The sequence below is a fragment of the Eutrigla gurnardus genome (genome assembly GCF_963514095.1).
Source record: "Eutrigla gurnardus genome assembly, chromosome: 13".
NCBI lineage: Eukaryota > Metazoa > Chordata > Actinopteri > Perciformes > Triglidae > Eutrigla > Eutrigla gurnardus.
The window spans coordinates 8,757,149-8,770,462 of record NC_139936.1 but is presented as its reverse complement, the minus strand read 5'-3'; the positions used below and the strand labels follow the sequence as shown (position 1 = coordinate 8,770,462).

The 13,314-nt window shown below is 46.3% G+C and overlaps 1 protein-coding gene across 6 annotated transcripts in view; it reads left to right on the top strand.

Annotated features, from left to right (window-relative positions):
- The window catches only part of smtnb (smoothelin b), a 40,388-nt gene extending 27,504 nt beyond the window's left edge, over positions 1-12,884 (top strand). For 5 of the 6 annotated variants that reach the window (XM_084025096.1, XM_084025095.1, XM_084025099.1 and 2 more), the window contains 12 exons: positions 1,381-1,454; positions 7,341-7,526; positions 7,711-7,786; positions 7,922-7,954; positions 8,711-8,890; positions 9,117-9,179; positions 9,271-9,352; positions 9,437-9,613; positions 9,702-9,828; positions 10,018-10,169; positions 11,722-11,899; positions 12,744-12,884. In XM_084025096.1, the coding sequence (XP_083881222.1) occupies positions 1,381-1,454; positions 7,341-7,526; positions 7,711-7,786; positions 7,922-7,954; positions 8,711-8,890; positions 9,117-9,179; positions 9,271-9,352; positions 9,437-9,613; positions 9,702-9,828; positions 10,018-10,169; positions 11,722-11,869 (1,298 nt within the window). In that variant the 3' untranslated portion in view covers positions 11,870-11,899; positions 12,744-12,884. The remainder of the gene's footprint in view (positions 1-1,380; positions 1,455-7,340; positions 7,527-7,710; positions 7,787-7,921; positions 7,955-8,710; positions 8,891-9,116; positions 9,180-9,270; positions 9,353-9,436; positions 9,614-9,701; positions 9,829-10,017; positions 10,170-11,721; positions 11,900-12,743) is intronic. The other variant, XM_084025097.1, reaches the window with a different exon arrangement.
- Positions 12,885-13,314: the final 430 nt, after the last annotated feature.

The following is a 13,314-nucleotide window of genomic DNA, read 5'->3' as shown; positions in this document are numbered from 1 at the left end:
GTATATTGGGACAAAGGACACAATAATTGGCTCTCAAGCCAGACTGAATAGTAATACTGTTGTAGTGAAGATGAATCAGCCTGCTCCTCCCACAACACACTACAGTGTTGGGTTTGTTCTATGCTGTGCATGTTTCCGTCCCTGTTTTATCTAAAATGGCACGTTCTTGCATCATTCACTGGTGTGTGCTGTGTACTGCTGTCAACTATCAACAAAAGGTGTTCATGCATTGAATTGTATGTACTGTGAAGAGCAGATGACAGGAAATTAGGGAAGAAGGTAAAGGACATGCTACATCCACGGACCGGACGCTAATGTTGCAGTTTTATGGTCAGCGCATTAAGCTCTAAACCAGCCACAGGGGAGTCCTGTGGAAAAATAACTTTAGATTATCAATAGTTTAGATTAACCCTGTTTTCGAATTAATGAACATGGTTAATATCACTGTGCAGCAGATCAATGCATGGTCGCTCCCCTGAAATAGTTTAAAAAATGAATGTATGGTCTTCATCAGCGCTATTGACCGGACAGCATCTGCTTTTTCTAAATTAGGGAATCTCCATGACACTTTTAAATACAAAAATAAGCAGCATTTTAATTTGGGTCTCTGTATTGTCAAATAAACAATAGGCATATTAAGCAGCAGGACATTAAAAAAACACATTGTACATGTAATCAGAGTGCAAACAGTACCAGCAGGATTCATTAATTGCAAAAACATGAATAGCTGTTTCAGAAGCAGAGCTGCTACAGCTGCTATTATTGCCTGTCCAAACAAGATGTCTTAAGTTTCAGCTCTTCCCAGCAACCGGGACCTCCAACCCAAACAATTTATTTAAAACTCAAGCTGGACCTGTGCAATTACAACCATCACCCCCGGACTCATTCTGGCAGCCCCACTGGGCTCCTTCACAGAGATCGGCTCAATTTTCTTTAATGGTTTTGTGCTCCTTTTTTGGGAACCTGCCTGTCTCCCAACTGACTAAAGGCAGGCCGGGATCGGGTGTGTGCATGGATCCTGTATTTTATGATGTACCTCATGTGTGTGCGTGTGTAGAGACGGGGTGGGGGGTTTGACAGCAGGTCCAAGGACCTACAATACACCATGTGGACGAATAAAGAGATCTGTTTATATGAAAGGTGGCGTCATCTACATTTTCTCGCTTGTCTCTCATTAGACATGAGGCCATGTTGTTTATGGTACTATGGCAGCTTATATAACTGACTAATAGCTACTACCAACTCCGTGCAAGACCATGCACACAACGGGACCTTTTGTTTGACCTTTGTTCTTATTCAATGCATAGCTGTGCACTATAGCTACCTAAATGTTTATTTTGTGCTTTGTGTTAATCTGTGTCTTCACTACGTCTGTTTCAGAGCTGACCCTTGGCCTCAGAGCGACACCATTCAAGCTCTCCTCATCCAGCCTGACCTCCGGATCCTCCATCAAGGTACAGTCTGCCTTTGCAAATTATAATCTGGTAAATGGTCAGAACATTGGAGACAGAACCATGTCAAACATGCACTAAAAGAACATTCCCAGTTCCGTCCATCCATTATCGATCGATGATCGTGGGTGGGCTTGAGTCGATCCCAGTTGAGATTTGGGGCGAAGGCACAGTACAACATGGACAAGGTCGTCAGTCTATCACGCATAAAGACAGACATGGAGACGGACACATTCCCATTTCCTTTCTAATAAAAGATGAAATTTTCCTTCTCATCTATTTCATTCCCAACTGACTCAGTCGAATACCGCTGTGTTTTTGCTGCATCCATGTCATAGCAATCACCTATAAAGGCCTGAAAAGCGAGTGAGCCGGGACAGTGAAAGACAGAGTGTGAGAAAAAGGAGGGGAGCCGAGGGAAGAACCATGTTTATCAAACACGGAGTGGGTAGCCAGTCACATCTGTCCTTGTAGGGTATGTGAAGGAGAGAGAGGGAGAGGGAGGTGCTCGGGGCATTCCTCGTTTTCTCCCGGCAGGACTTTGCCCGCTGAGATTTATCTGGGAAATATTTTCCCAAATCACACCTGTCCCTCTTCATGCGCTGCATCGGAACACATCTTGACTTCTTCATTGCAGCTTTTTCTTGCATGGCCAAAACCTAAAGAGCTCTCGCCTCGCAATTTTTGTGTTGTAATAGGCTGAAAGTGGCCAGAGTCCATCCCTCTGTCACCTCCGGGGTTAGGAAGAACATCCAAACTCCCATGCCTCATTCCTTAACATCCCTTGCTCCTCCATGAAAGGAAGTCTCCACATGAATGGAAAGTGGGGGATTTAGAGGCTGAGGAGAGACGAAGCGGTGTCCTGTTTACTCCTTAATGGCTGTGTAAACCCCCCCCCCCCGTGTCGAGCACAGCTGTAATCTTGTTATGGGATCAAGGAGCTGGTTAATAAGGGCTGGGAGGAGGCTCCACAAGGCTGCAGGGTGAATTTAAGGCCTCTAGTTAGGCCCTTATTGAGACACACACAGGGGCAGGTACAAACTCAGATAGCTTAGCAGAGACTTTCTGGTCGAAAAGGGATTTTGCAGGAAGGGGACAGAGATTCTGCAGGAGTTGAGGTTTTTACTTGTCTGAGCTGAGTGCTGTTACGACCTTACCATAACGGCATGCAGGTAACGGCTTTGTGTGTGTGCTGACATGTGTGACATTACTAAATGTATTTTAAATGATTCTAACAAAAATATATGAAAAATCTACATCAACAAAATCTTATTTTATTTCTGATTTAAATAGTTTTTTTTACCTGCTAAGACCTCCTGGGGGGTCAAGGTGTGTGAGAGGTCCAGGGAGGATTCCTAGTAGTTTATGCAGGTACCCTTTTCACATAATCCATGTATTAATTATAAGAAGAAGAGTGTGCAGATATCAAGGTGGTGTAACACGAGTTAGTGATAAATTAATCCTATTTAGAGGTGCTGATAGTTTGTTTATTGACCACAGTGGTTCCTGTCTGGGACTCTGATCTGTCTGGGTGGTCTGAGCTTCTCCTCGGTGGTCTAACTTGAGCATGCGCAAGTTTTTTTGTCGTTGTTTTTATCCCAATAAAACATGTTCTTGCAGCTTATTGCTTATAAATTACAATCTATTTGAGAGTCAATGGAGAGAAACATGTTCAGATAAAATAAACAATGGAAATACTCTAAAAGAGCTGCTCCGTTTTATTTATTATAAAAGCACGATTACGATCATGTTAATGGTAAGGTCTAGATGGCTGTAGTGTTTCAGTGCAGTGATGACAGTTGATTTTAGACAGGTGAGGCCGGCAGCTGATTATTGATACCTCATGCTCCGAGTTATCGCAGCTGCTGCTGCTCATCTCAGCTGCCCGTCCACGCTCGGCCTTGAACATAAATACAATTAATACCTTAGCTTTATTACCAGGGTGATGACCGGACAGTCACACAGGCAAAGTGCTGTTGTGTGAACATGGACACACAGTCAATGAAAGATTGTCTTACTGTCACACACAGAGAAAAGGACCTCCATTGTTGACATGCTGCTAGTCACACAACCAGTTTACATGTGTCGCGGATTTAAGCCTCGTCTGCAGACATCTGTGCAAACTGGGGAGAAAAGTCATCTCAGAGTTAGATTTTTCCCTCATTGCAATGTTGGTTCTTCTTTTTTTGCTGTGTGTTGGAGCTTTGATTCAAGGTAAGACTATAGTAAAGTCCTTCTTGGGTTTTGATCCATTTTCCTTGCTACCAGTCACATTTCTCTTCACTCTCTTCTTCCTGTCAATATCAGGAGAGACCACTTTTTTCCTTTTGTCAAATTGTTCTCCATTGCACTTTAGTTTAAGTTGAATTTAGAATTAAAGGTTCGTTCTCATTTTGCTATAATCACACCGACTACCACGATACAGTATGTACAGTATCATTTGGTTTCTCTGCATGGTCTGCAATCATCCAATAAATCGCCAGTAGGTATTTAATTGATGCACTTGAGCATCTTACACTATGAACAACATACAGACACAGACTTCTGTCGGCACACTTGGAAAGCTCTTAATCTGTCACCAAAGCACTTGAAGCATCCACATGAGCAGCAGCTGGGCTCCTGCTGCCCTGTCAGGAAGTCTGAACCAAAATCTTGGAAGAGCTACGATGTCCTTCCCAACATCCTTGCCCAGAGACGTGGAGAAGCGGGGCCCCCGGGTCCCCCACACTGGTCAACCAGACTGTTCGTGGCCCTAAACTCCACTCTGTCCTCCGTGGACTTCGATCACAGTCATATAACACAGCTGACCCCATTAGTCCCAGTGCAGTTGCATTTTATCAGAATGCAGGTTTATGAGGTGCGAAACACTAACATGTAAGGCCTAAACTAAACCCTTGTCGCCTGATAATCGAGGTGTGAAGGACAATGGCTGTAAATAAAAAAGGATAGTTGGAAGAAGTAGGGCAAGTTTTATTGTTGCCACTATCACTCCCCCTCCGGCCTCCACCAGTGCCCTAGGACTCACTGGCTCAGTGGAATAATGGCAGGGCTGGAGATAAATAGACGTGTCCACGGCACCTGGAAATCAAGGGGTGGGGCTACTGCTGCCTGGGAAACAGGATTCCTTGCATGCTCATTGGCTGTCAGGGTGTTGACTGAGATTTGCTGGGGCTATAAAAAACTTGCTTTGTTTTGAAAGTCTCTGTAGACAGACGGAGAGCGTGGACACCTTCTACCCTCACGTCTGAGTTTTTGCGACACAAGAAGATTCAAACCAAACGGATTTTAGAGTGTCATTGGGTGCAGCTGGACTTGCCATGCCCGGAGTGAACCTGGACTTCCTCCCAGCCTCCCAGGCTCCAGAGGCTTTGGGCAGCCCAGATAGTCTTTGTGCCGAGTCTGGCCTGGAGGAAGTGATAGGCGATCTGTTCGCGCAGGAGGAGGCAGATGATGAAGAGGAGCCATTTTGCCGGAGCAAATTTGAATTAACATTACAGTGTGCAGTGGGGGAAGTCCATTGTGACCTGCAGGCCTTTGGGAAGAGAGTGGATGCCCGTCTGGAGAAGGCAGCAGCTCAGGTGGATCCTCTGGCCGAGGCCGTTGCCTGGCTGCAGGAGGAGAACCTCAGGCTGAGGATTCAGCAAGAAAGTCTGGCGAGGCAAGTGGAGGCCCTGTGCCAGGTGATGGGGCTCCCCGGTTCCTCGCTAAATGTACTGCCCAGCAAAGACGGCTCACCTTCAGTTCCATGTGAAAACCAAACACCATCTGGTGATTTTCCAACGTCATGCAGTGATTCTCCAGCCTGCACGTCCCAGGACACTGCACCACATGGTACTTCATCCTGCACTCCCCAAGATGTTCCATCCAGTGGGGGCATTCCAGTTCCATCAAGCATACTAGAGGAGCCTTCATCATGCCTCCAGGACTCAGACTCTGCAGGGCCAAGCACACCTCAGAATCCAGAGCCTTCACCTGTCCCCCACCCGCCCACCTTTGCAACCTGCCGCTCCCTCTCTGCTCCCTCTCTGATGGCAAACATTTCTTGCAACAACAGCACGGTACTGCTCTCTGTTAATGGGTCTGTGTGTTATTATCACCTCCCCCCTTTTAAATAAGCTGCACGAAGAATGGCAATGTCTGTTATTCCAGCGTTGACAAGCTTTTACGTGCCATGTCACTGGCTGTTCTTGCTCACATACTTGTCGAGCTGCCGTTCCAACGTTGGCTTTAATCGTACGTTTTGTCCTCACTTCCTTTTTACAAAAAGCTTCCGACCATCTCAGCTGTCAGTCACTTACAACAGATTGTGTTTATGTGGAGGTATTCCAATCCTCTGCCACCATTTGTTTGTGATCCTAGCAATCACTCATGTGTGTCTGTATGCAAGTGGTCAGCTGAGTGGATGCTGATTTTGTGGTGGAGGAAAACATGTTTTTATGAGTAACAGTGGTTCTGGGCTATAGTTTACCATCTTCAGAACATCCATGTTCACTTTTCAGTACAGCTTCATGGCTGACAGGATAACCCTCTCTTTAGCCTTGCTCTATGTACTCTCATACAAATCCCATATAAATCACTGTGTGTTTGTATTCAGTGTTCATATTCCTACTTTTCTACTAGTTTTCCCCCATGCCTTTGTGAAATCTACTATTTCTCTCATGTCAGCGTTTAATAATTCCGCTGGGAGAGACTGTATTGTAGGTCAAAGTGATGAGTCAAAATGTTTTGATTGTTTTTTGTAGCTCGTATTACAGAAGAACCAAACAAAAGAGCATGTGTGTGTCACAGTGACTCAGATGCTGAAGCTGAATTCAGATCGAGCACGGAGGTTATCTTGGATTTTCACACCCCACTCACATTCCCCCCGTTGCCTGAATCAAAGCGCTTGTTTGGGATGTTGTGTCCCAAAACATTCCTCATCGGTCAAGTGCCTCTCAGTCCAGTCTGTCTCGTGTCCAGAAGAGTCTTAAAACCAATGGCCAACTGTGGTCGCTGTGGCCGTGCTGGACATTGTCCCTCCCTGGTGGGATCTGGCCCCGATCGGGCCCCGCGGGGAGGAGGGCTGGGGAGGCTGTGGATAGGGACAAGGCCAGCTGTTTGAGCTATATCTGGACGTGGACTCGGTTACAACAAAAGCATTGAAGCCCCAGCTAGAGCTCACGGTGCGCCACAGGCATTCAGAAACATATGGAAGGAACGTTTAAGAGGTGTTTTTCTGTAGGATTTATGGTGACTGCAAATATGCTGGTAGACGTCCAGGTTTATATCAACAACCTATAATGGTGCGATTGTCCTCTTGGTGCTCTACTTCCTCTTCAGCCTACTCCCTCCACTCCTTCTGTGGTGAACATACCTTTACCTCAGAGTTTATATCTGCTAATGCATTGTTCCAATCCTCCAGCCCTAATGGTGTACCGTACCTGTCACATAAACTCGTGCTCCGCAGCAGCTCAGTATCATTTGGACACTCGGCGTGTCAGTCACACTCCATGAACTACGTTAACAGGAACCTGGCAGCGCTGCTCTCCCTCTCATGTGCTTACTGTCGCCCTCTCTTGCGCGGCTGGGAGGCGGAGGGGGTGGAAGAAATGATGAGACGTGGTGAGCTGGCAGTCTGGTTACAAAAAGAGATTATTAGTGAGTCTACTTCACGCACTCAAGCCTATTAAGGCTGCAGTGTGTTAAACCAGTGTTCTATTGTGCTTTTTACATCCTAAATGTCGACCTAGAAGCCTGAGCTCCAGGTTTGGAGATTCTTCCTGCAGGAGCTCTGAGACGGCAATACACACATCCAACTAACAATGACACACAATCCCGTGACTGTGCTTTATTTTGCATGTCTGGATGTTGTTGCTCACTGCATGTGTTCCTGTTATGTGTCGTGTGCAGATGGAGACGGAGCCCGTCGTGGCCTCTGAGCCGGTGTTTTCGGTTGGACCGTCTGCCCAGGTGGTGTGTCCCGTCCCGGCCATCCCCAACGGCTCCGGCTCTCAGGCCAAACTCGACGAGCACTCTGGAAAACTGACTGCAGAACAGCTGGCTGCCATCGAGGACGAAGAGCTCCTTGACAAAATGGTACTTAACACCCAAGATATGATTCTGCTTGAAATCACCAAATGTAACAAAGTGTATTAACACTAAATCTCACCAGCTATATGGCGGCCCCTGCATGCATAAATACAGACATGCCACTTTAACTTTTTGCGAGGAATGACCTCATTGTTTCCGTTTGTGTTTTTTTTTTTTCTCTCTTCCACAGTTAGATGAGTCAAAAGACTTCGAGGAGAGGAAGATGATCCGTGCAGCCATGAGAGACCTACGTAAGAAAAAGAGAGGTAACAGAACAAAGAAGAAAATCTGTTCTTCCAACCACATGACATTTTTGCTTCTTTTCCCAAATAAAAAAAAACATCAGATGATTTTTAATTTACCAGCCATTTCTGTATGATTTCTATCCATTCTGCCTTCAGAGGCCAAGCTGGGATGTACTCAAGAAGAAATAGGTAGGGCAGGTTGGTGTGCAGTGTGTATTAACTATTGATACGTGCCTGCGTTTGTCTCATTGTGTGCACCATCCTGCCATTGTCGGATCACTCAGACCACTTTAGTAGATGATTGATGTGTTGACGGTTTTCTTAACGTGCATGCATCCTGGTTTCACACTCACCTCAGTGTCCTGCAACGTTGTTATTGAAACGTCCACCACGTTTAGTGCATTCTCTGTTTTGCAGTGAGCACTCACCATGTGGTTTCACCAGGTGTCTGGTTGCATCGAGCTCACAGCTGAACCTCGCCTAATTGGATTCCCAGATCTGTACAAGTTCAGTGCACTCGCTGGCATGGAACATAGGAAGGGCAGGGAAAAAAAGATATATATGGACAAAACTAAACAGAGTGTCTAAGAATAACTGTCTGAATAACTGCGTTGGGTGTTTAATACATTGTCGTGTAAAAGCTGGAGGAAGCACTGCAGGTGGGGAGGTATCTGTATTCTGGACACGGCGCTCCACAGGGAACGATCAGAGTGTGTTTGCTTCTTTGCTCTGTGATGTGCAGCACATATTACTTTGGCTCGGCTGCGATCCTTCACCTCAAATTTGGAAAGCCCTGTTTAAATCCGTCTTTGTGGCAGTCGGATGAGGTGCTGTCAGTTTGTTTAGGACCTTTTGTCCCCCTCCTCCTCCTCCTCTTTTTCCACTGACATCATCTCTCTACCTCTCTGCCCCTTCTCTGCCCCTTCTCTCTCCCCCCCCCTTCAGACCAGAGAGAAAAGGAGCGCGAGACCCGTCTGCAGGAGCTCCGGCAGCAGAGAGAGGAGCGAACGCAGAAAGGCCGTGCTGGGGTCGGAGCCGGAGAGACTGTGATGAGGAAGGTGGAGAAGTCGGCGGATGGCTCCAGCCTGAGCCAAGTCACCAAGACGGACCGCTTCGCCTCGTCTGGTAGTACTCTTCTTTACGTTTCCTGTGCATTTCTGAACTTTGTTTGAACCTTTCTTAGAACCTGTATTTAACCACCTGAGAACAAAGAAGTGATTCTAGTCATTCATACTTTAAAGACACAAAAGACATCTTGTGAGGAAAAAGTAAACAATAGAAGATGCTGACAGTCTGGAAACGGGAAATGTTGAATATGTATTTAATTTAAAGTGTGTGTTTTTGGTTTTAGATGATGGGAGCAGATCGACACGCAGCACTATGGTCGAGGCCAGTTATGTTCAGAAAACAGACAGTGAGTCATTACTTTATTTTGCCCTCAATACTGTATCGTAATTATATATATGTATATAATATATTAATATGTCTGGTTGTTATTATCTCAGGAGGGACACTCCAGTCAAAATCATACAGCTACAGCTCCTCGTCATCATCATCCTCCTCCAACACAAATAAAAAAGTGGGCAGGTAGGTGATGATCAGCACAACGACACAAAATTTAAAGTCAACGCACTTTCACAGATTAACTCCATGTACGCCTCCCTGCCTCAGTGTGTTTGACCGCGAGGATGACGCGTCGTCTCGAGGCGGCAGCGGCGGCTTGGCCGCGGTGGAGCGGAAGCAAGCGGAGCGGCGCAAAGAGCTGATGAGGGCTCAGACTCTGCCGAAGACCTCGGCCATGCAGGCCCGAAAAGCCATGATAGAGAAGCTGGAGAAGGAGGGAGGCGGGTAAGAATTAACGGAGAGGTGTAACCACCAAAGAAAGAAAAGGAGCGGGTCGAAGCATGTAAATATTAACACAAAGCTCGTCTTTCAGCCCTGGAAATCCGGCGGTCGCCAAGGTAAACAAGGTCCAGCGTTCCACCAGCTTTGGTGTACCCAACGCAAACTCCATCAAGCAGATGCTGCTCGACTGGTGCCGCGCCAAGACCCGCTCGTATGAGGTGAGCCGAGCAGCAACGGCAACCAACTCTGTGTTTGGTGCTCATCTTTAATGTCAGCCAGGGAAGCTGAGACTGAACCTGACGAGACAAACCCTGAGATAATATTTTCCTACTCTGGGAATGTTTCCATCACTTATCTACCCGTGATAGATCCGTATTTATTCTGTCTACTCTGTCTTCTCCCTCCAGCATGTGGATATTCAGAATTTTTCATCCAGCTGGAGCAACGGCATGGCGTTCTGTGCCCTGGTGCATAATTTCTTCCCTGAATCCTTTGACTACGACTCCCTGATCCCCAGCAACCGCAGGCAAAACTTTGAGGTGGCCTTCACCACGGCAGAGTGAGTACACAGAGAACATCCCGTTTGTCCTAGTAACATGTCCACTAACCACATCGGTTCCACTATTTTGTTGAAGTTTTGACAGCGAGCGAGAGCGGCAACCAACCTTTTGTTGCAGAAACCACATCAACAGCAGCGAACCTTTTGTTGTTTTGTTAAGCTTGGCAGAGAGAATGTGCAGGATATTAGGAGAAACCAGCGGAAGAAGCTGCTGCAGCCTCTTCTTGTTTTCCCAAACCGTCACATTTCTCCCTTTTTTTTTTTTGCATCATACAGATTTTTCACATGCTTCTCTCGTTAAAAAATCCACCTCCAGCTTTAATTCAGTGTTGCTCTTCGCCAACATGTGCTCGAGCCCGAAGGACAGACGGAAAACACGTGGAAGCTCCTCGACTGATGTCCCGGTGTTAACTTTCCCCCGTCTCTCCCAGGTGTATCGAACCACCTCAAGGCTTCTCCTCTAATTACTCCACCTCTAAACCTCCACTCTCCATCTGTCCTCTACTATGAGTAACTGCTGTGACACCCTCCGTCTGCTCTAAACCAGAGACCCATGAGCAAACCCTCCCCAAACAACCACCAGGTTAAAAAAACGAAACGGACGAGCTCTCGGCTACATCTCCCCTCCTCTTTTTTTACTCCTAATCTCTCTCCTCTTCCTCTCTCTTCCTCATCCCTCTTGCATCACACCATTCTCACTTTGTGATGCCGCGACCCCCCCACCTGTATGTGTGTGTGTGTGTGTGTGTGTGCTCACATGCTCCCAGTAGGATCATGTCTATGCTGATGATGATATTCATGCTCTGAACTCCAGACTCTCACCACAGCCCCCCCATCTTTCCACCTTCTGTGTTGCACTATCACTCCCTTCCCTGGGCACCCCGACCCTCCCAGCAGTTATCTGGATTCCCGACACACACACTGTTTTCACACACACACACTTCATCCTGTGCACCGGTTTGTTTTTAGAGTCACCATTATGTTTTTGTCTTGTGTGTTTTGTTGTGTTGTTTTTTTTGCAGAATCCTTGTTGTTTTTTTCATCGTGTCTTGTGTGTCTGACGGAACGTCGTCAGATCGAAAAGGTCAAAAGTCGCACAGAAAAAAACAACAACAAACAAAAAGGCCAAATGAGCATCACCCGACGCTCATTTGACGTTTTGTTTTGTCTCATGTATGTGTGTGTGTTTGCCACATACTGTATGTATCGTGATGTTCATGAAGCATGTCAACTCATGGATATATTTGTGTACACAGAGAATGTAATGTTATTGTTTCTTTTTGTGTCATTTCTCTCTCCCTCTCTTTTCACCCTGACTCTTTTTTTTTGTTTTTTTGTTTGGCTGCTCACTGCTCTGTTTTTCTTCCACTCTTTCCCACACTTTGTCCACTATCTCTGTCCTGTTCCTTCTCTTCTTCTTATCTGTACGTCACTCTCCTCCTCCTCCTCCTCCTCCTCTTCTTTGTTTCTATCTCTTTGGGTCTGCCTTTCCTTCCTGTCCTCGTCCTCCCCCGTCTCCCCCCCCCTCCCCTCCTGCCGGGTGCGGACACAGGAAACTGGTGGACTGTCCCCAGCTGTTGGATGTGGACGACATGGTGAAGATGCGCGAGCCCGATTGGAAGTGTGTGTATACGTACCTACAGGAGTTCTACAGGGGTCTGGTGACGAAGGGCCTGGTTAAAACCAAAAACTCCTCCTAGAGTCGCACCCCACCTTTAACTGAACCCATGGTGAGAGAGGGGGCAAACCTGCGAAGAAACCTCGCTTTGGTTCTGAGAGATGGGATGGAGGGGGTGTGTGTTTTTGTGTGTGTGTGTGTGTGTGTGTGTGTGTGTCTGTAACTGCATGTTTTAAAGCAGCTGTTAGGATTTAAATCAAGCATAGTGTTTCAGAAAACTCCTTTATTGGCCGGTTTTGGCTATTTGATCCTTCATGTTAATCTGAAGCCACTCAGGCCCAAAGTACCAAACATGGTATGTGTGTGTGTGTGTGTGTCCATGTGTGCATTTCTACATAGTCAGACTATGGCTCAGGCAGAGAGCCAGGACCATCTGCAGCTCAGCGCTTTAAAAGGAACTGCTGTATCACAATGTTTCAAACAGAGAAGTGAAGAAACAAAGCAGAGAACGGAAAGGCCGTGTTGTCCACTGACTTTTAATCAAGCGTGAGTTTACAGGTGTTTATGCTTGTAAAGCCTTATAAAGATAGTGTCACGGTGAAGTACAGAATGACCTCCACGTCTGCACTTAAATTACAACACCAAATTTATGTTGTTGACATTAGTTTTATTTTTTATTTGAGACATTTGCCCTCATGCTGTTACTCTACACTGTTTGTGTAGGACGGCTCACAGGGTTTACAGTATGTGGAGATATAACGCCACCCTGTGGTCACTCTCTGCGTTGCTCACTTGTGACGTCTGTTCCTAAAAATGTTTATTGAAACTGCATTACTGAAGTTTATTTAGAGAGCTTTTGAAAGGGTTTCCACACCGAGTCAGATAAGGATAAGAAGAAGAGAGTCTTCTACCAGCCTGTGTGTTATTTCTCATACTGTCTGTATGCCGTTCCTCAGGACCTACGCCAACTGCATGCCTTTGCTGGAAGTGGAGGACATGATGATCATGGGCAACAAACCCGACTCCAAATGCGTCTTCACCTACGTACAGTCTCTGGTCAACCACCTGCGCAGATATGAGATGTCCATGGGTCGGCCCTGTGACCTCTGACCTGTGCTCGGTGAGCGTTCCCCACCCAGCTCCATCTCCACCTGCTGACCGCCTCCAGGCTGCGTCACAGAGTTGCTCATCTCTGATGGACAAGTCGGGGATTGTGTGTGTGTGTGTGTGTGACAGTTTGCTTATTATCTTTGTTGGTCGTGGTGAAGTGTATTCATTGTTTCATTAACACAAAGTTCAGCTTTCTCCTTCAAGAGAGCGCCAAAGTTTTTATAAGACTACCTATAAAGCTTTAAAAAAAAAATGTTTTGTACTCTGCATCTTTAACATGCAGCAGCTGTCTTACTACGCTAGTGTACTGAAAAACACATCAAGAGACAAAGGACAAATATTTTTATAGTATTTTCCCTTTTAAGTTATTTATACCTACATTTTTCTTGGCTACTTTTTTTGTAATCTGCTCGCATT